Raw genomic sequence first — 22,282 nt, forward strand, 5'->3', positions numbered from 1 at the left:
ATTTTTTTCCCAGCAGAAGATACAGTACAGTACTTACAATACTGTACCTATACACTAAACCCCCTGTATTCATGGGGGATGTGTACTACACACAACCCCCTGCAAATAGCTAAAATCCACGAATACTTAAAACCCCTCTAAAAACACTTAGAACTGCCTATTTTGATGGTTCAAAAACAAGAAAAACCCACTAAAAATGCTTATACCTGAGTATTTTAATGGCTTTATCCCAAAAAGTGCAGTTAGTCACGAAAATGATATGAAAATACAGTAATTAGTGAATATTTCTCTGTGAAAAATGCCACGAATGGGTGAATAATGTGTATACAGTATACATTCCACAGAGAAATCCGCGAACAGGCGGGTCTGCGAATCATGAGGCTACAAATACGGGGGTTTACTATATTACTAATACAGTACAAACTATTGTTTATTCAGAAATTTTGATTCAAACACATTCATACGCAATTTTGTACCTGTGAAAATAACTCCTATACTCTTCCAGAACCTGGGCTTTCCACTGAAGGAACATTACTCATCTCAGCCCTGCATGAAAGAGCACAAGCCATACTTCAGAGACACGCCGAGACTACCTTTCCCTGTGACCCACTCAGACCTTCTAACCTGCTTTTACTGGTCGCCTCATTGCATCGCATTCCACAGCATGTAGTGACAAGAGCACTCATACCACCCTTGTGCTCTCCAAACACTGCTCCTCTCCTAATTGCAACGTTACTCAGTTCATCGTGAAATGAGTTGAAAATATTCCTAAGTTTAAAAGCCAGTAATTGCTGAATGGTGTTTGAAAGATTTACTGTCTTACACAGCATTTTGCACCAAACAATATGGAAATGTCTTGTTTTTTGTCATTTTGTTTATGAAAGTGAAGTATATTGTTGACTTATATGTTAACTGCACTACTGTTGATTGATTTAAAATTAGATATATGTTTATAAATAATTTGTGTATTGAATGGCTCAATGTTGAATTGAATCATGGTCAGTATTAAATATTTGTCTTGATGGAAAAATAACTATGTAAAATAAATACAATTAAAAGGTCACATGACAACCAAGAAAACTTGTTTTTGTGTTCATAAAGTTGTTTTGAACTGTCTATAGTAACTCCTAAAGTTACAAGTATTATGTATTCTCATTACAACCAATATAGGGTTTTCCAAAGGTATCTGTAAGAGGTTTGATGCCAGACTCTACATACCCTTGCACATAAGAACTATCTGGTATGTATCCGAAGAACTACCACAAGCAACTTCCATTGAACTTATGAAAAAAATTATCTTAATTTGCCAAAATGCACATTCCCACAACAATAAGGCGGCTATGTATTTTAGAACAAGCTGAACAACACTTAAAATTCTATAGAGTACTTCCTCGCAGTTAAGTCAGTCTTTTTCCTGTCTCAATATCATTCACAAAACCTTAGCTGATTTACAAAGAAAACAAGATATTGAGGTACTATAACTACCGCTTTGGTCAACTACCAAGAATTACTATGCTGATTCTTACACAAAATCTCACACCATACCGCATAAGTATTAGTACTATATAATGCTTGGATTCTTCCCAAAGGACATCAGACAAAGCAGTAGAGTAATTAACTCAAATGCTGACAATCAGAAAGTTCAAATAAATTACGTGTGGTATCAACAGAACTGTATTAAGAAATGTTTTCATATTGTCCATAAGGTATAAAATTATGAAAGATTTCTTTTAAGGAATACAGATAATGTATCAACATGCTAAATTCTACAAGCACTGCTGTTCTGCCATTTCATTTTACTGTATGAATGCTATTGGCTTCTGAAGTCATATACTGTATATTTTACATGGTACTGTACACAGAACCATGTGCTATGAACAATATTTGCTTTCTCATATAAAGGAAATTGAACTAGAACATCAAAAAACACTACAAAAAACACTATAATGGCAACAAAAATGTACTTACATGCTTCCTTAAAATGACTGAAAAGAACATGACCAAGCTCAGTCTTAAGAAAATGTTGAAATATGAACATTTTTCATTATGTCTGGCTTTTAACTGAAAGAAGAAAAATAGAAAACCAGATGAAAAAAACCTACTGAAATTTCAACAAAATTTACACTGTCCTACATCAAAAGTACATTTATTAGAATTAGCATACCTGTAACATTACAGTTTAATGAAATCAAAGGAAAAAACTGAGATACTACGTACTTTGTGCAAACCATCTGCCACTTTTTAAACAGACTTAGGGAAAAAAGAATAAGCCAAATTTAGGGAAAAGAGAACAAAGACATCAACACTGAAATTATGTTTCTTTGATATGAGAAATTCAGAAAACCTTAAAAAAATTTAACACATCTCTACTATGTCACGAGCTTGACAGTTGCTGTACAATACAGCTTCAATATACAGTACTCAAATCTACTTTCATCTATTAATCTGGCTAAACGACACTGGATTCCATCTATAGCAACCTTACTAACTAATAATTTGTTTCTTTGATATGAGAAATTCAGAAAACCTTAAAAAAAAATTTAACACATCTCTACTATGTCACATGAGCTTGACAGTTTTTGTACAATACAGCTTCAATATCTAGTACTCAAAGGTACTTTCATCTATTAATCTGGCTAAACGACACTGGATTCCATCTACTGTATACCAACCTAACTAATAATTTTCCTCAAGATACTTTTGCAGCTCATTTAGAAATCATTGTTCATCTTGATATACAGTATTCCATTTTGTCCAGCCTCTATTTCCCAACTTAACCTCAAACAAGTTTGCCTTAGGTTGCCATTTCCTTGTTACTCCAACCTTTCAAATTAGTTCTATTACAATGAGAGGAAGTTACCTCATCAATACAATTACAAAATCATACCATTGACAAACCCTTATTTTATTCTGTTTAAACTGGGTATGTCCCGAGTTTCAAGAATTTTGGCTTTATGATCAAGTTCATGGGCATAATATCAGTACTACTATAGATAAAATTAGTTGCAGTACTATGATCATTTTGTTAGTCTGAAAATTCATGACTAAATACAAACATTTTCCATAATCAAAAATATTTTTTATAATTCAATAAAGAACCACATAGTGGAAAGAGGATAAGGAAACAATCACATCATGTGTAATATTTAATATCAACTAAAATGTTATTAATGCATGAATGACTTTAACATGGTTCACTGCAATGCAAAATTCAGATAATGGAATGTAGAAGTTTAAAAATATATTTAGCTCTCCCCTCATCCATATAAATATAAAAAAAATAACTGTCCATTTCTAAATGTCTCAAAATCCTACAAACCATAAATAAACACTACTATTCTGGTTTTCACTGTCTTTTATAAATGTAAATTAACAGAAGAAAAGTATCACTGGTATTTCATATTTATTAGCAAAATAAAATTACAATAGAATACTGAAAAGCATTCATTAGTCCATGAAAGCTCTTCACATATCTACGAATACAGATCAAAACAACGAAATATCGAGATCCAAATCAAAAGGGCCTCGTATCAAAACCACGAAACTAAAGAACTTTCTGAAACTCCTAAGAGATTGAAATGCAGGAAATGTACTGTTCATATGCATTTATACTAAACAGAGGGAGGATAGGTAGGAATACCTGTAACCTAAGTGAATGTAATTTGGGTACAGATGCCAAAAGAGGAATGAGAGGTGCTTGGAATATGCTTAAAATGCTTCATTATGAAGAATGGAAATAACAAATGTTAAAAAAATTCGTAATGAAAACAGGTGAGGGATGAGTTTGTGAATTATTGAAGGTTAAAACGAATTAAAATTTGGGTAAAACATCGGTACTTAAAAACAAACTTAGTTATCTACCTGTAGTTTATGGCCCCTGATACATTATGTTCCTAACAAGAAAAATTTCCTGTTATAATAAATAAAACCGATGACTGTTTTTTACAATTAAAAAGTAATTACTGCTCTTATAAATTTTACCTTGCCAACAAATATCAAACAAATTATATTATTCTACCCTCTAACACTACCATGTAGTGATTACTGCAGTATACCATAGTGCCTACACATAACCCCCAAATGAAAAAATTAACATTACTGTGCATTTCTATGCAAACAAAACTGACAAATTCCAAAATCTATTACATACTCTTCCCTTTACAATCATGGCAAGTTCATAAGGAAGCCATTAATACTGACTTATTAAATTAAATGAGTAAATATAAGCACAACAGAGAGAGCTCAAATAAAAAGAAATGGTGCCAATTTCAAAACCTATGCATGTTTCCCACATCACTTGGTGCACTAGCTGACAATGAAGTTTTCCATTTGATCAACAAAGCATTCAAATCCCCTTTATTAATAATGAAATACTACTCTAGGTATCAATTACACCAAAAAACTATTTTGATTAAATTTTGAACCAATTTATTTAAGAGCTAATTCTGAAGACCTCTTATTCTGGGGCTTCAATTTTTGTGTCCTTCTGATGATGGGTGATATGTGTCAAAAGATCAATCTGAGTAACGATGCCAATACAAACTTCCTTCTCGATCACTGTCCCATCCATATCTGAAACAATAAATTACACATGAAATCAATGCTTTCACAGCAAACCTGCATCTTAAAAAAAATTATGTTAGTACTGTACTGCTCGTCAATCAGTCTCTTAAGCACTCTGACACAAAAACTACCCCAAAAACCATATTAGTAGGTAAAAAAAACATCCAGGCCTAAATACACCAATCTATGGCCTGTCAGGCCATCCCATATAAGCAGGTGATGAACAAGGCACTTTGGATTACCCGACTCAGCCTTTCGTTGAAACTTAACTAACTATCCATGTAAAATCAAAGAAATGTATGATAATGGAACTTCAAGAAAACATTTATCAACTTCTAAAACTTCAGCGATAAATTATCTCTATTGATTTTGGCACAGGAGAAAATTATGCCTTCTCTTAGGTAACTGAGGCCTCTAACTAGCACAATTTCCTTATTCAAGCACTTTATTCATTATTTTTATATAAATATGGACTAAACTATTCCCAGAATATTTTTGCTTACTATTCTTGAAAATGACCTTCCAGCTAAGAGTGCAAGGTTTCACGTTAAAAGTTAATCCATGTCACACCATACAAATCTTCCAAAAATAAAGACTGTCTAATAGGGAATTTCAACATTCTAAGACCTACGTTTGTAGCTGCTGTGCAAATAAGAATTTAGATACATACTGTACTGTTTTAACAGTGTTATGTGCCTTATCCCAACCTAGAATACTATACTCACAACTCAGATGGATTTGTACATTTAGGGCAATCAATTCCCCTCCTGTCCAAAGAAAAAGAAAGGTCCTTGATGCCAAGTACAGTATGGAACTGTACAGAGCAATTTAAGTCCCTCGATTAACCTAATCTATCGGATAGCCATGTATACAATACCCTGGTGATAGTTTTAAACCTTAATATTTCTTATCCACCAATATGGATCTCAAGGAATCATTGGGCTCCAGACTGACTGACTCTACAACAATACTTTATTGGATTAGCAATTACTATATTCTACTTTTGTGAAGCAAATGTATAAATTATCTTAGTAGAAAGGAAATCTAAGTACAAATAGTCACCATAACCAGATCAACTGAAGAAGACAAACCTGTAAAACAGAAAAGCAGATATAAGATGAACTATGAGCTAGAGTTAGTATTTTTGTAAGGGAGGAATTAAGTAAGCCTGAATCATTTACCAGGTATGTTTATGAATAAAAGCCCAGTTTTACAATATGTTGGTGTTTACAATGAAATAAAAAGCACAGAGGTTTATTATATTATTGCCATTTTTTTACCTGAACTTGAAAATTAGGCCTGTATCTCAAAATGCATATTATGGTTAGAAGTGCAATTTTTCTAGTAAGGACTGTTCTGTAAGCAACAAAAAATTTCTATCCATTGTGTGGGTAAATTAATCTAATGCTATTCATATACTTCTTTTCAGGCAATACTATTACCAATGTTTTCCAAGAGAATGAGACTCAAACTTCTGAAATGGGCTACAGCACGACCCCTACTATACTTCTGTTTTAGTGACGATATTGTGACCACTAACTGACAAAATACTGTAGGTGCTGACTACAATCTACGCCTCAGTTTACCTGGCTGCAGAACTTACAAATTTAATTAAGTTAAATAATAAAGATATGCAGTATGAATATTTCCTGGGTTGTTAGATGACTGAAACTACAAACTCTTCAACTTCACTTTGACCAATATATTTTCAGTGATAAAAATGGGATCTGGTCAACTTGGAGTCATAGCCCTATAGTAACTAACATGGATATTATTAAACTACTTCCCAATACCTAAATACCAGCTGGTGTGGTGTTTCAATAATAACTGAAGAGAGTAGTACTACTGCCTTTAAGCCTTTTGAAATAAGAAATTGGCAAGATCTGGTTAAAACATCCTTTTACGATATTGAAGTTTATTTGAAATCTTTTAATACAAATTTGTAATAAAAATATTTAAAGGATATACAAGCAAATTTTTAAGCTATTAACTTTATGCTACTGCTAACTCATGAACATAGTACTGTACAGCATCTCTAGGAGAGAGAGAGAGAGAGAGAGAGAGAGAGAGAGAGAGAGAGAGAGAGAGAGAGAGAGAGAGAGAGAGAGAGAGAGAGAGAGCTCATATACTGTACAGTATATATGTATGCATAAACACAAGAGAAAGAATTAACAATAGCACCACCAGATTACAAAAATACAGACTGACTCTAACGACTGATTCAAATGGCCACAAATTACAAACAACATGGTTGGGCTTTTCAAGAGAGCACGCTCAAAAGTCGCATTCCCCTTTACACTATGTAAAATCCAGAATGACAAGTATACTATTCAAAATGTATAGTTGTATAAGTTTCTCGTCAAAAAATAATTTACTATTTGGGATTTGACAATGAATTTAGATATGCTACTTTGGTAAGGCTACAACCCTGCAATCCTCTAAAAGTCATGGGACCATTTAAGAATAATTTACATCATGTTTTACAATGTCTGCCAAAAATGGAAGTCCTAAAAGCAGTTCAGTCCAGCTACTTGTTGCCCTGCAGTATGACCGAATGCCATCAAAGCTAATGGGCCAATAGCCATAAGGCAAGGCCACTGGATAGCTGCCAATCAGAAAACTGGCTAGTGTGATATCAAAATACTCTGCTGAATAAAAATACTGTATTTTTGTTCTCTCCAGTCTCATGGAGGATGAAGTGGTGCTGACTTGCACAGCTTTCAAATGTATCACAGTCTGTGTCCCTTACTGTAACTGCCTCAGTGTCTTTTCTTGTTTTTGTGATTACCTATTTCAGCAAAAATGAAAAGGTTAGCTTCATTACAGCAAGAATCAGTGTTATTTTCAGGAGTTTATTTTCCTGGCTTAACATATATGTACTGTACTACTGGATCTTCTGTAGTGCTGACTAGAATCTTTTCTCTCTTTGTTGCCCAGATGATATTTTACTTTTTCATCATATTATAATACATAATTTGGGTTCATCCCTCTTGTATCTTGGTAACTATATACACAATCCTCAGTATCATCCTTCTTCCCTGTTGACTGACCACTAAAGACTATGTGTGCAGTGTACTTATTTGAAAGTACGGTGCTGTCTTTAAATATGTTTTAATCTTGAACATTTCAAGGACCTATCTTTTATATAAACATTAACTTTCAAGATATAAAATCCCACAAATGTTGTCATATCTGGTTGAAAAATCTTTTCCATCTTTAATATGGGACAACATTACAATATACCTTGGATATAATTAAGGATAAAACTTTTTGTGGCACACTTCATTACTGTACTTCTGAGTTCTTGAACAAACGCACAGATTCCTTAAGATCTCTTGGGGGTGAATAAGTAAATTATTCATCTTTCTTATCAATATAGAGTAAATGACATTTTTAAATGAATAATTAACCTTCAGGTATGCTTTCCGGTAATGAAAATCGTCTCTTGACAGCTATTTAACAAGAAAATCTTTACCTATTTTGATCTTTTGCCTCTTCCTACTTTATATTATTTTACGCAAATATGTAATGCATACTACACAAACTTCAAAAGTGCATAATAATGAAATGACCTAACTACTTAGAACCAGAGGACATAATCTAACTTCTTATCTAGAGCCTTTATATTACAATAGGTATATCAAGGAAGCTAGAGAAATTTGATACCTATGTGATAATTCTGTTCATGATATTTATGATTATGATGGGTATGTGGAAGAAGCTAAGACTGACTGTCATTCCTACAGATGACCTGAAATTTTCTTAAGATACAGTAAACACATGATTTGCACCTATTCATACATAGGTACTAGTGGTTATGACTGGGAAAATAAATGACAGACATTGCTCTTGAATTCGAGGATTAAAGCTGCAACCAAGACTACATCAAGTACAGGATAAAAATTTTCCCTCATATCGTGACAAAGAAACCAATTCATCAAACCATGTAAGAGTGGGGATGCCCAGGACAGAACAATGTACCATTTCAGTAAATATCCTTGAACACAAACATTCAAGTTTTTCAATATAATTGAGATATGAATGAAAATCCTGTTGAACTAAGGAATCAACACCAAAAGAAGTGCAAAAAACCCTTGCTATTCTACCCTAAAAATATTAACAATATGGGATTTACTAAAACAAATGAATACCTAAGTTAAAATAAATTCTTGATTACAGTATATTAATCAAAATAAATCTGGACTGTACTCAACAATAGTGACATAAAAAGTTAATTATAAAATATTCATGATCTTTAAACCCAATAACAGTTTCATTAGATAAAAAACATAAATAAATACCTGGATTTAATTTTTCCAAAGCAAAATCTTTCAGATGAAAAATATACAAATCTATTTAGCAGTAAATAAAGCTATCAAACATACTTCTGAAATAAAAATATTTTATAAGGAGAGTTAAAAATTCTATTTCAAGTGTGAAGATACTAAAAACATAACTGTCAACAACTGCTACACCTTTGTTGATTACCAAAGCTTATTTCATGACTATATCATTTATCTGAACTGTATCCTATATACGTTCAGTCAGCAGGTACTGAAACTTCATTAATGTATGTAATCACAAGCATATTAAGCTCTACAAATGAACATACCTAAGTACTTATGACAACACTACTGTGCATTAAAAGCAAACTTGGTGCATTAAATGGGAATGCTAAAGGAAACATCTAAAATCACATTTGTAAAGAAGCATATTTAACTTGGATTATGATGAACTAAAGTCTTGTGATCTGACATGTGTTCAAGTGATAGGAGAAGTATAGCGTATGTCTTCTCACACGTCTAACTAATGTTATCTTATATCTTCTTGATTTGCATCCCCACCTTTGTTAGAAGGAGCACTGTTCTGGCCTGGACTCAGTGCTGTTTCCTTTGGCACGTCCGATTCTCGTTCCTCATGGTCTGTCATGAATGGTATGCAACAAGCTTGTCACTTTAAATTATCTGTTTTTTCTCATCCTCATTTACTGTGTGAAGTTTAACTTTAATACCATCAACAGCTCTAATTCATCTATATCAAAAAAAAAGAAACTAAAAACATAGCTCAACACTGTCAACAAGGTTATAAAGGCAAATTTTACATTATTTTGTATATGCAATTATGCTGCAACAATACAAATAAAATGCATAAGTTCAATTCACTGAATGTTAGGGTTGATATTTGTAAAGCTAACAAGCTGGAAAAAATGCTGTATCTCTGTTCACTAAACACTTCTCCATTTACCATCACAGACACAACACCTTTCTATGCTGTACAGCAATAACATGAAATTAAAAAAAATTATCAAATGAAAGCACAAAGGTATATACAATAATGTAACTTATTTTTGAAGGAGACCCATAACTTAAAAAGATTTACAGTATCAATAATAAAAAAGTAGATATGTAAAAAAAATATGTATCCTGTTGTAATACAATGAAAGGCAAAATCATTGAAGATACGGTAAATACTGTATATGGCATTACAAAAATCTCAAGTTGAAAATTAAAACAACTTTACAAACTTCTTCAAAACGCTGCTCAAAGAGAATATAACAACAAAGCAATACAAAAATACTGCACTAATAATTAAAAATGTATCTATAACCAAAATATATGTCACTCTCAACTAACTGGTTACCCCTCACGAGGTTTAGGGTTAATATAGGAAACTTTTTCAATAACATGCACCAAAAAAGCACAATAAATCATACCAAACACTAATCTCAAAATTACATTACAGACTTCTTACCTCCATACTGACATTGGCATAATAATCCATTATCATAAAAACTAAATTCAAAACCAGGATACTGTTTACCTTCAGAGAATAAGGAAAATACTTCCTTTAATAAAAGCAGCACAAAAGAAGCCAGTTAAAGCACAGAGCATAATTGCAACTTTGTTATAATGTAATACTTTTGGAAAAAACAGCAAGGTTTCTAGAAGAAAATAATGAGAACCAGATTCACATCAGGAGACAATCTCAACAGGTAGCACAACAGATCAAACTAGGTCTTCATAAAGACCTTGCTGACAGGTCCTGGGAATCCAGGAAATGAAACTATGTACGTACAATCTAGCAAGACATCATCACTCCAAAACTTGGCATTACTCTTTGCACTGCATCTGTTATGCAACTGTTATTATCATGCATGACTGCATGATAATAGCTGCATCATTGGTATTCAAATGGAACAAGATCAAATAGCCATTAACTTTGAAGGAGCCTTCCATTGAAAAATATGCCCGTACTTGACAGGATGACAAGACAAACTGGAATACCGTATTGTCAACGAAAAATACGCATGTACAGTGCATAAACAAACTGTAAAGCAAGACATACATATTAATGTAAGGTGAGTGGCACGTTATAATAAAATAATAGCCTTTCTTCAGCATGTAAGTATTAGCATCTATATTATTGATTGGAGTACCATTCCAAAGTTTGAAAGCAAAAGGAATCAAAAAGATTCTGGAACTTGGTCGTGTGGCACCATGGCATCAAAACCGAAGGTGGATACTAATCCTCTGTAAACTGAATAGTAAGCACTAGTTTTTGGAGGCAAGCACTAAAGGCACCCTTGAAAGGCAGCTCAAGGAAAATGGCTACCCTTAGCATCTTCTGCCAGTGGTTTAAATCAGCTATCACTGTTTGGTATACAGAAAACATCATTTTGGGCAAGACTATAGCTGCTTGGCATATAGAAAACACCATTTTGGGCAAGACTATCTAAACACAAAAGATCAATAAGTTTCCTTACACGAAGGGAGAACGAGTACTTTAATTATACTGTAGCAGAATTAAAGAACTGAATTGTATGGCATTAATGTTATGGAAGATGCCTTGCAATCAGTAATTAGTTTTCTAGCAGTATTACATGGCATATTTTCCAAGTGATGTGAGACAAGCAAGAGTCAGGTAACACCAAGCTGAGTATTATTAAATATTCTGATTTATTAAGTACCATGAATAAGAAATCATGGCAGAGAAGCAAGGTGAGAGATCAGTTAATCAATACTCTTCCATTTGCTGTATTTCATCATCATATTTTAACTACTCACTTCCTGAAAAAATTCAGATCTGCAATATGGCCTTAACAACTTTATTCTGCATTTGGAAGGAGATAAACTGTATCAAATAGCATCATCTGCATACTGTAATACAATTCATAAAAAACAGTCACTAGTATAAGACTAAAAATAACAAACATAAGAGAACACTGCCCTAAAGACCACCGAATATGATAAGTCCAAGATAACTAAACCAACCGAATATGATAAGTCCAAGATCACTAAACCAATCAACAAAATCTCTCTGTTACCAGTCATCTAATATGCTGTGAATGAGATCAAGTATGAAGTGTCCACTATTGAAGTTAGGAAGATTAATGTCGGAACCTTAGTCATAGTCAGCAAAAAAATAAAAAAAAAACAATTTTAACAGATCCAGAATCATATCATTGTCAAGGCTGTCTGTACTACTTTGATGTAAAAAGTCATCACAAGAACACAGTTGTTTCGTGTAAGCAAAGCGGCTGTGAGAAGGAATGTACAGTATATAAATCTGTGGTCCAATACTTCTATAAGGATTTAAAAGATGGATTTTTACCAAATTTAAAAAGTACTGTAATAGAAAGACAGAGACTGACAAGCAACTGTTGCAATTAGCATTCATACTTCCACTTGGAAGAACCACCTCTTCACAAAATTTCTGCTTGCCTGGAAAATGCATTTAAAAAAATAAACAAAAATGTCCTAAATGGGAAAAATCTATTTACATCTTCTCAATCCAAACTGTAAGGCATCTAGGATCTCTTTGATGTACATTCAGCACAAAAGCAAATTTGGTGATAAAAATGTCAGGATGATATATATCAGCAAGATGTCAGCCAAAGGCTGTCTGGCCTCATGAGAACTATGATGTAGCCAAAACTTCACCCAAGACAGGGGTAACAGTTTATGTCCTTTAGTTCAGTAAAAGCCCATAGTGATCAATTATCTTTATTTCATCTTCCTTTATTATGCTTTTGGTGGGTACCCATGCAAATGAGGTGCAACTCTGATCTAAGCTACCCACAGATATCCTTGCAGGCTTCTGTTAGTTTTCCCCAGACTTTATTATGTAAGATATGTCTTTCCTTGTTTTTTTTCCTTCTAGATCTACACTGTTATCGGGAATCTTGAAATAAAAACAACTTTCTTAGATCCACTGCAGTTTCATGTTGCAGAAAGAAGCTATCATCCATAGATTTAAAACCTTACATGAAAGTTAGCACAATTTTCTTTACTGATATTAATTCATAAAAGATAAGTGAAAGCAGAGTTCTTGCCAATGAATATTATGACACCAGCCACTCCATAAAAAATAGGCACCCAACTCCAATAGAGTACTGTATTTTTTTACAAGAATAGTAATTATATTCTCCATTTTTCTCTAATCTGCTTGCATGCACTGAGAAAGAGTGAGACCATCAAGATACCCTCCCTAATAGATAATCTGAAATGCCAAATTGTGCCAACCAACATCAGGCTGATGACTCTGTTAAACGGAATTTTAAACTCAAATGGTCTCTCAAGCACCGACAAACATTCGTGCTTCGGAAAATCTTGCAATACACAGTACCTTGGTTCTCTAGTCCTTTAGCTTTTATAACAGTAAAGACTGACATTCAGAAAATATCAAATGGGCTAGGACAATCACCAAAAGGAACATCTGTCACAATCTCAGGAGCCTGGATATCTCAATCTGGGTCCAGATGACAAGCTGGAATGATCCTATACATAAATTTGTTGCGAATCTATGTTACTATCTGTTGAGACAATTGGCCTCCAAATACAATTCTGGATTTCAATGCTATCCAACTAGAAGCTGACGGTGTGTCAAAATTTATCATTTTAGGGGACTCAGGCCTATTCATAGTCACCTTTGCAAGGAAAATGCTACTGGAAGTAATAGATATACTGTGTTCATAAACAAATGAAGCCCTACTGATCTGATCACCTATAGTGACTTTGTGAACAAACCAAGAATAATACTGTTTCATTATCATATCATCATATACCTGTACAATGCTTGCTAGTGATTTTTATGTGGTATCTAATTCAAGTATTTTGCAACAATCCTTTTACATGGTGAAAACACCGGTTTGTGTGTGTGTGTGAGAGAGAGAGAGTAAAGGAAAATGCATAAATTGGTAACCTATCTGCTACCCAGATTGCCAGAATGTATAGTGATGTAGTATGGGCTTGGGTAAATTTTGAAGGAAGATAATTTTCAGGGAATAATTGAGATATGCCGTAGCTACAGATCTCTCTTCAAGTATGTATGGTGAGTTTTACTGTAATTTTCTTGAAAATTCATAAATTGCTAAACTATCCAGCCATTACTAATAAAAAGGTTATAAATAAAACTGTTGTAAATTTAGCTATTCTTCCCAGCTCAATACTGTATCTGGATAAAGCTTAGCAAAAAATTAAAAAGGCCATCATAGCATTAATACACAGTACTATACCAAAAATTTCCTGTTCCTTTAAAGGCATTTGATTTTTAAATGATGAAGTTGCAGCCAAAATGAACAAACAGAAATAACTGCAGGGAATAAATAGCTTTAAGATCAAGCAAACACTGAAAGCTTGACTGTACTCTTGAGCTATGACACACAACAATTCCACGACACACAATATATTTATCCTTGAATACACACTTTAAAGAGAAAAGGTCAAGTTTCCCTCTAATATTAATGCTAAATAAAAACTTAAGCAAGAATGTAAGTACAAATGTAACTGAAATCTTACCGACAGATCCTAGACCTGCTCCATGGGCAGTAGTGAAAAAGATAAATTACAAGTTGTTATGCAATAATATCAGCTCATCAATCGTCATGACACGTTCACCTTTCCAACAAGATGTGATACCAAGGAAATTGAGTAGCAAGGTGTTAAAATACAAATAAATTCATTTAGAAAACTTGGGACTTAAAACCAGTGTGATATGTGAAGTACACTAAAATCTCTTTTAGTCAACCGTCTTGGGTAAAACATTAGACCCCTTCCATGTAAAGTAAGAAGAAAAATTGTTAAAATATACAATTCCTTATGAGTTCTTAAATATTTTTACTGATGGAGATGAACATATCAAAACTGCTGAATTTTCAGCTATGAGTTCCTTTTAATGCAGAACTATTGAATACCTTGATCAGACCAAGCTAAGAATGAAACGTACTACATCACATACTGTACTGTATACATACATACATATATATATATATATATAAAAATGTCGCTTAACATCAAATCCACGCTACCTCGGGATATCCCCGATGGGGAATTATCACCGAAGGGGAATTTATAAGTGATAAATGGACGTCTTGATGGCTCAGTGGTAACGTCGACTGGAGTTGCTGGATGGCGCGTCTGTGTCGTGGGATCGAGACTCGGCAGTGCCCGTCCATTTATCACTTATAAATTCCCCTTTGGTGATAATTCCCCATCGGGGATATTCCCGAGGTAGCGTGGATTTGATATTAAGCTTTTTGTAGCTTCATGATTGTACATAAATCATGGTGTGATAAAAAAATGTTATATATATATATTTTCATACATATATATATATATATATATATATATATATATATATATATATATATATATATATATATATATATATATCATATTAAATACTGTAGTGGAGTTATAAAAAAATATATATTTATAAAAAAAAAGTTGCTATAAACCACTGATATAATAGCATATTTCCTTCATAAAATTTTTCATAACACTGGTCTCTTGGGAATTTTATTCCAATCCATTAGTAAAATAAAACTCTACAACAAATATCATTATTCTTAAACATGACAGCCATAATAAGAGGAATTTAGTAAAACTAATTTGTTTAATATTATGAATACCATGGAATAAAGAAAATAAACCAATCCACTCAAAACATAAGCTTTCAAGAAACCTAAGTTTTCCAATAAATAATGGGTTACTCAGTGATACAATTAAACAGACACAGCACAGAATTACTTCCATACTTTACTATGACCAATTATGGTCCACACTTTCTTTAGCCCACTCTTCTGATGATCCACAAACTAACTACAGCTTCTACTTCCAAAACAAACTATATGCTTCAAATAAGCCACGCTTTTCTTTTATAGTCAACATGTTAGTTCCAGAGTAATAACCAGTAACTCTTGACAGTCAATGAAGTAAGGTTGTCAATGTAACATTCCTTTAACTCTATTAGTACTTCTTATGTTATAGAGAAAATTGAACATAAGGAACGCAACTTCATTTTACAGCCATGTAATTACAGGCTAGCCATTCAATTCATTTCTGTTTCTTGGTTAAAAATACTTTCCCATCACCTGCATCCCTTACATTTGTACTTCTGAAGGCACTTCATAATCCCATTCAAGATATTTAATTATATCATTATCAAGTAACAGAGTTCAAAGCTTCAGATTTCTATGCTTATATAGCTGTACCAGAGGACTTTTTCCTAAATGAGCACAAGAACAGTGAGAGGAAGTTTTTGGCCATGTGGGACGAGAGTGAAAAAGATGGATGGAAAGTAAGAGAAAAGGGTAGAAGCACCCCACCACAAAGTACACTGGACGCATTACATACACATACAGTAGATTTTCTGCATTCATGTCATTTTCACAACTGAAACTACTGCTAACCCTTAATCTATAAGATAAGAGAGTGAAGACACTACCAGAAATCTTAGCCACAAAAACCTAACATAATCTGAAAAGACTGTTCTTGATATGATGATTCATAAACTTTCAGAGACATTGATAAAACAATGTTTGGTAAATAGCCACACAAAAATCATCAAATGAAGAGCCAAATTTAGCTGAAATAGCTAGGAATCAATGCAATTTACAAACCAGATTGGCAGAAATTATAATACAGTAATACTGTACAAGAAATTTCAATAAATAATTGTCATATCTTCAGTGAATAAGTTTGAAATCCTTCATATTCAGATCCCTCACCTTAGTCTAATGACAAAAATCTTAACCAGTGCTTGAGACACACCTCAGCTAGGTAACAAGGTTGCTCAGGTAAGTCTTTGGTTGACATACCCTTGGCTGAAACTTGTCATCCAAAGCCACTTCTCACCAAATCTGCTTTCTCATTTTGAGCAGCAAAAAAGCCCTAAACAATCTGTACTATTTGGGTCAAAATGACTGAAAAAGCGTCTCTTAAGAGAAATGGAAAAAATATTACACCTGATCAACGGACCAGTTTGAATGTTGCCTGCAATAACTGACCGTGCCACTGGAGGATGGAGCAACATTGGGTTTTCAGCTCCTATAAAGGTACAGTAACTTGAACCTAAAAACAATTACAGTCAAAAGGCATTTGGAAAATAAGTACTTGGGATGTCCTTTTAGAGTTGATAATTCCTCACATACAGTATTTGTAAGATGTGTAAGTCATGGGATTCAATCTTCACAATTTCTTAGTGATCAACAAGAGCACAAGTCTAGTTTTTTTTTTCTGAGACTTGGCCCATCACATCTGATATTCCATAAAGTAACAGTCTGCATCAATTTTTGGTTTTTAGTTTTGACTGATGAAATGACTGCTGGCCTTGAATAAATGGTAGTACAATATGTAGATGAGAAAAATTGCAGTAATTTACTGTCTCTTCAATAGAAATAAAGTAGATGGTATAAATGATCAAAAAACAAAAATGGAAAATTGTTACTCAATCAAAATTATGATGCTTCAACAAGGATCTTGAAGACACTGGCACCTATGAGATCTAAAAATATACAGCCATATTAGGAGCACCTACACACCCCATGCAAGGGTCTCCTCACACGGTAAATTGAGCAAGTATTTTCGCGGTGTCCCGTGCAATTCCAAGCAGTTGAACTCACTGCTGTGGGTGAACCAGGAATTCTCTGAGTTAACAACGAACTCAAGATCCAGCTGGAGAAACACAGTCAAGTCTAATTCTTTGCCACTCCCTTATTTTGAGTCTACCTACTTAAACCAGCAATTCAGCCACCAAAAATGACCACAGTCCCTAACCTTTTAATCTCCACTTTTCTTGTTTTTTTTTACCACTACAGGGGTTGTTAAGAAAGCCTCAAACATGTTAAAGCAAGTTTCAAACCAAATGCTTTCCATATCACACATTCCTTTCATACACTGTTTCTTTAGCTGGTATTTACATTTTTAAAATACTGTGTACTTTGTTACTATCACAGTGTAAAACCCTTCAAGTTTTAAAAGCTCTAATACTGTACAGACAATGGCAACTACTGTAATGGACAAAATCAGATTTTCTTTACAGGATACTATTTTGCGAAGACTGACCATCTATAAAAGTTACTGCACCACAATATTTTTCATCTGTCATAATCATTCAGCAAATTTCTGGTTTCCCTAACCAATTGGGAATTTCAACCACAATGGGAATTTCGACTTCATAAACACCTCTTTAGGCCCATAATATCATCAATCCTCTACAAATCATAATACCCATCTTACCTAATGAAACATCAGGTTTAGTCATTATCTAGTTTTATTATTAAATAGTTTAACCAAACCCACGAGTTGAAATTCCTAACTCTCATACAGTAATCTTCTAAAGTAGGACAGACACTGGAAACACTGTTCTCTGTTATTGCTTTGCAGACAAATTATCAATACTGTTCCTAGTAGTCTTAGGGTGATTCAGTGATCTTACACTAATTAATAACAGATAAAATGTAATCTTGAGAGAACTATTTTTAATAAAATTACCCACTACATCTGTCTTCTACACTGGGTTTTTGGTTGTTTTGTAGTATATCAATGATACTGCCACACAATGTCAGTTCTGTTACCCAATACCCAAGTGTATTTTGTAATTCATCATCATTACCCGACCACCTTCAATGCCTCGCAATGCAAGGATCTCACTGAAAATTTACTACTCATGTTTTCCTGTGTTTTCACTTCCACTAATTCTCACTCATCTCCAGCCTCCCATCTTATATTTTCAATCCAAGTAGGTTTGCTGATTAAAACAATCATCTGCAAATGCTAAGTCTGTCATGTTTCTGTCATTACTCCAATCTAACCTTCACTTCAATCAGAATTAATATCAGAACTACTGATTTTATATTTACACCTCCTTTCTCCATTTCAAAGGCTTCAGAAAGTGTACCTCATCTTCCTCCCTCAAAGGAAGGCTGACTGAAACATGTTATAATTCAGTCCTGCTCTAATGAAAAGTAGATTTCAAGAGATTCCAATGATGAAAACCTCCAATCCAACCTCATTGTCATTATCACCTCTGCAGCAATTACCATCTAGGTGAATCCATGGTTCTAGCCCACCTATGACTCTAAACTTTCACTCCTGGGTAAAGTGTTCCAGGATGGTACAGTTATTCTAATCTCTTTAAATATACAGTACTGTATGGTACTATCTGTCTCTAAACAAAAAACTGGGTCTAAGTGTTTTCCTCTGGCTTCTCACAGCTCATGTATCAGCAAACTCATTGTTCTCAAGGTCTCTTGGTTATCTTCTTCTTTCAAATGCTGCTACTTAAACCACCTTTTGTTCTGCAACATGACAACATTATCTTCTTTTACTATTCAACACTATTCTAAAACTGAGAAAATCTGAAAACTTACTTTTAATGCTCTGGGTGTATTGAAAACGAGAAACACCATTTTTATTGAGTTTTTCATCAAAAAACAAATTTTGATTATTCTGCCATTTTGAACCATTGACAACAGTATGGTGAAAGTCTGAATATATTTTAATCATCATCATTTGCTTGGGGACTGCCTTTGGTGAAAGTCTAATTTTTAATCATCATCCATCATCATCTAAGTGGCATTTACTGGCTTCAAATCCCAGTGGACTCAAACAGTCATCAACCCAGGCAATGGGACTATTTTCTCAACATTTAAAATTTACTCACTTCCTTTTGGTCCTCTTTTGTTGGTTTTGCTTACTTAACTTATGAATCCTCAACAAAATGAATGTAAAATTTTATATATGTAACAAGTAATATTAACAAAACCAAACCTACAGATCACCTGAAATCAAATGACCTACAATATGTTCAAACACATCACTTAACAAACAGCTCTGTAATATACAAGAATGATCTACAGATCTTTAAAAAGTTTACTTGTCAAGAAAAGGTCTTGACTATCAATATATTCATGTGTGCCAGATTGTCCATATTTCAAGTTTTTTAAGGGACTTTACACCATATTCATTTCCTTCTAAATTTATGTTGCATGCCTTTCCTAAAATTTTGCATTCAGAATTTTGCATTCAGGTCATTTTCAAAGCAATTCAAAACACTTACAAAACAATAACCTATAATGATACCACACTGGTAGTACACATTTCCCCAGAAATATGTAAGTCACTACCCTACTTACGAACGAGTTACATTCCAATGGCCAATCGTATCTTGAATCGTCCGTAAGTTGGTTTTTAATATGTACAGTGGTGCATAATTTTTGTTGATGTTTACATTCCCAAGTTAATTCAGGAGTCATAGATTATACTATTTTCATGCAGTATTATAAAGAATTAATTTAGATGCTAAAAAGGTAAAATGAAGAAAATAAAATTTAGATTCTGCAACATTCAAAATTTGTATTTTCCATGCTTTGAAAGTTATGAACTTGGAGAGAATTTCATAGCAGCAGCATCTGACAATGAAAATTCACAAAGTAAATAATGCACACTGCCATCTGTTGACAAAAATACATAGCACTAAACATTTCCCATGAGGATAGGAAATACAGAAAATGGTAATTCATCAAAGAAAGAGTTAAATTGGGAAGATAGAAATATGTAGGAATATTTTATGAGCATGAATGAGTATTCTCGTGATTGTAAGAAGAATATGTGGTAGTTAATCACAAGAATACTTGAGATAATCAGGGAAAAGATTAAAGGAACAGGTTCTTCTTCCTCATGTTCTGTTCTTTGCAAAAATTCTTGCTAGCAGAAAAAGTGTGCAGAGAAAAATTTGAACTTATGACCCTAGTCTGTTTGTATCTCTGAATGTTCGTAACTTGAATGTTCGTAAGATGGGTGGTGACTGTTCCTGGAAAAAAAGCTGAAAATTATGAGTAACAAATCTCAACATTGAAACTTACATAGACGCTGTGTATGAACAACAAGGGCGAAGTGATCCCGATCCAAGATGCGCGAAAGTTTGCCAAGAGTTGTATTAAGCTTGATTTTACGGAACTGTGAATACAGCGACTGCTGTACTGGACTAGAGCCTTCAATTTTGCCAGACACCATCTTGGCCATTAAAGATCCTAAGGTCACTACACCTTGTATAATTCTGAAAACAATTTACGAAATTAAGAACTCGCAACCAGGTATCAGATCTAAATTTGCTAATTATGAAGGTTTAACCACACCAATCATATTATGCTGAATTCAAATTTGTTTACCAATTATGCAACAGAAAACTGGTTTTAGAGTGATTTTTTTGTCACCATTGGGCTCATGCTTCAAGCATTATAAGAGCTTTGATGAATCTTTCATAACTAGAATGACATCCTCAAATGAGTGACTGTACAGTACAGCAGCAATTTAGAGGCTGTGAGTGAAACTAAAGTCGCTACTTTAAACTCAGTTGAGCAGTTGAAAGCTTATTCATAAAATATGTTTTTGTTGAAATGTTGAAATGATTTCTCTTTAAATATAGATCCACCACTCATTATCAACATCACATTAGTAATCTCATTTAATTTCATCATTGTCAAATACTTAATATAATGTTTTTAAAACCAAAATAAAGTGTGAATTATTATTCCTCTGAGTGATACAATAAACTGTTACATATCTGGGAGTAAACTCCTAAATAAAATGTTTACATACACAGTATTGTAAAAATATCTGCAAATGAAAATAGTAATGAAAATAGTAACTAATTTTTCATGTAAAACACTTTATATCTTATCTTTTACATAAAAAGATTTTTTTTTCTCCATACATTACTTCAATTTTAATAAAATATTAAAATGTATACTTAATGCTGCATCCAGAAATAATATTTTTTAGTTCATCCCATTACATAATGTACTGGTTATATTTATTTAGCCCACACCATAAGACATTTCATACAATTATTTTGCAGTTATGGGAAGGCATCAGATAAACAAGCAATGTAATGCAATATGGAAATGAACATAAGCAAATATTTTGGGTGTACCAGTACAGTACTTCTCAGCTAAATCTTCCAAAACTCATCACACATTTTGTACTTACCCTTCTTGATCTACTACAGGCAACTGATCATATCCCTCGCGCTGCATTATAGCAATGGCATCTTGGCAAGCAATAGTTGGTAATACTGTTAGGGGAGCAGGGAGAGGAAGTGTTGACACTCTCACTCCAGACCACCTGAAAAAGTAGTAAAATCATCTTAATAATATAATGGAAAGAAAAATGAAAAATTAACATCACTTGATTTGTGATAGAAGGTTTTGTTAACTATGGTCTCTGTTGTACTACAAAATTCACCATCTTCAAGAATTTTTTTGTTTTCATAAAACAGCCATCAGATGCTTCTTCTTCTTGATATAATGAACCAAGAATACCATAGGCAAACTTCAAGTAGCCAATATCAGTTTGTATGTTTAGTGAAACCATTCATAAAATCAACAATGATGACTGGAGCTTCCATGTACACTCAAGGCAGATTCACTTTTAAGGTT

The 22,282-nt window shown here is 33.4% G+C and overlaps 2 protein-coding genes across 10 annotated transcripts in view; one reads left to right on the forward strand and one right to left on the reverse strand.

Moving 5' to 3' along the window:
• The window catches only part of LOC136827807 (nuclear receptor subfamily 2 group E member 1-like), a 54,751-nt gene extending 53,681 nt beyond the window's left edge, over positions 1-1,070 (forward strand). The window contains exon 9 of the mRNA XM_067085265.1: positions 506-1,070. Within this exon, the coding sequence (XP_066941366.1) occupies positions 506-750 (245 nt within the window). The 3' untranslated portion in view covers positions 751-1,070. The remainder of the gene's footprint in view (positions 1-505) is intronic.
• Positions 1,071-3,133: 2,063 nt separating this feature from the next.
• The window catches only part of Cbs (Cystathionine beta-synthase), a 194,974-nt gene continuing 175,825 nt past the window's right edge, over positions 3,134-22,282 (reverse strand). For 6 of the 9 annotated variants that reach the window (XM_067086272.1, XM_067086269.1, XM_067086264.1 and 3 more), the window contains exons 10-13: positions 21,834-21,968; positions 20,708-20,901; positions 9,408-9,485; positions 3,134-4,572 (exon numbers count right to left, since the gene is read on the reverse strand). In XM_067086272.1, coding sequence (XP_066942373.1) covers positions 4,457-4,572; positions 9,408-9,485; positions 20,708-20,901; positions 21,834-21,968 — 523 coding nt within the window. In that variant the 3' untranslated portion in view covers positions 3,134-4,456. Of the gene's footprint in view, positions 4,573-9,407; positions 9,486-14,360; positions 14,379-20,707; positions 20,902-21,833; positions 21,969-22,282 lie in introns of all 9 variants that reach the window. The other 3 variants (XM_067086266.1, XM_067086265.1, XM_067086267.1) reach the window with 3 other exon arrangements.

The sequence above is a fragment of the Macrobrachium rosenbergii genome, chromosome 42 (assembly GCF_040412425.1).
Source record: "Macrobrachium rosenbergii isolate ZJJX-2024 chromosome 42, ASM4041242v1, whole genome shotgun sequence".
NCBI lineage: Eukaryota > Metazoa > Arthropoda > Malacostraca > Decapoda > Palaemonidae > Macrobrachium > Macrobrachium rosenbergii.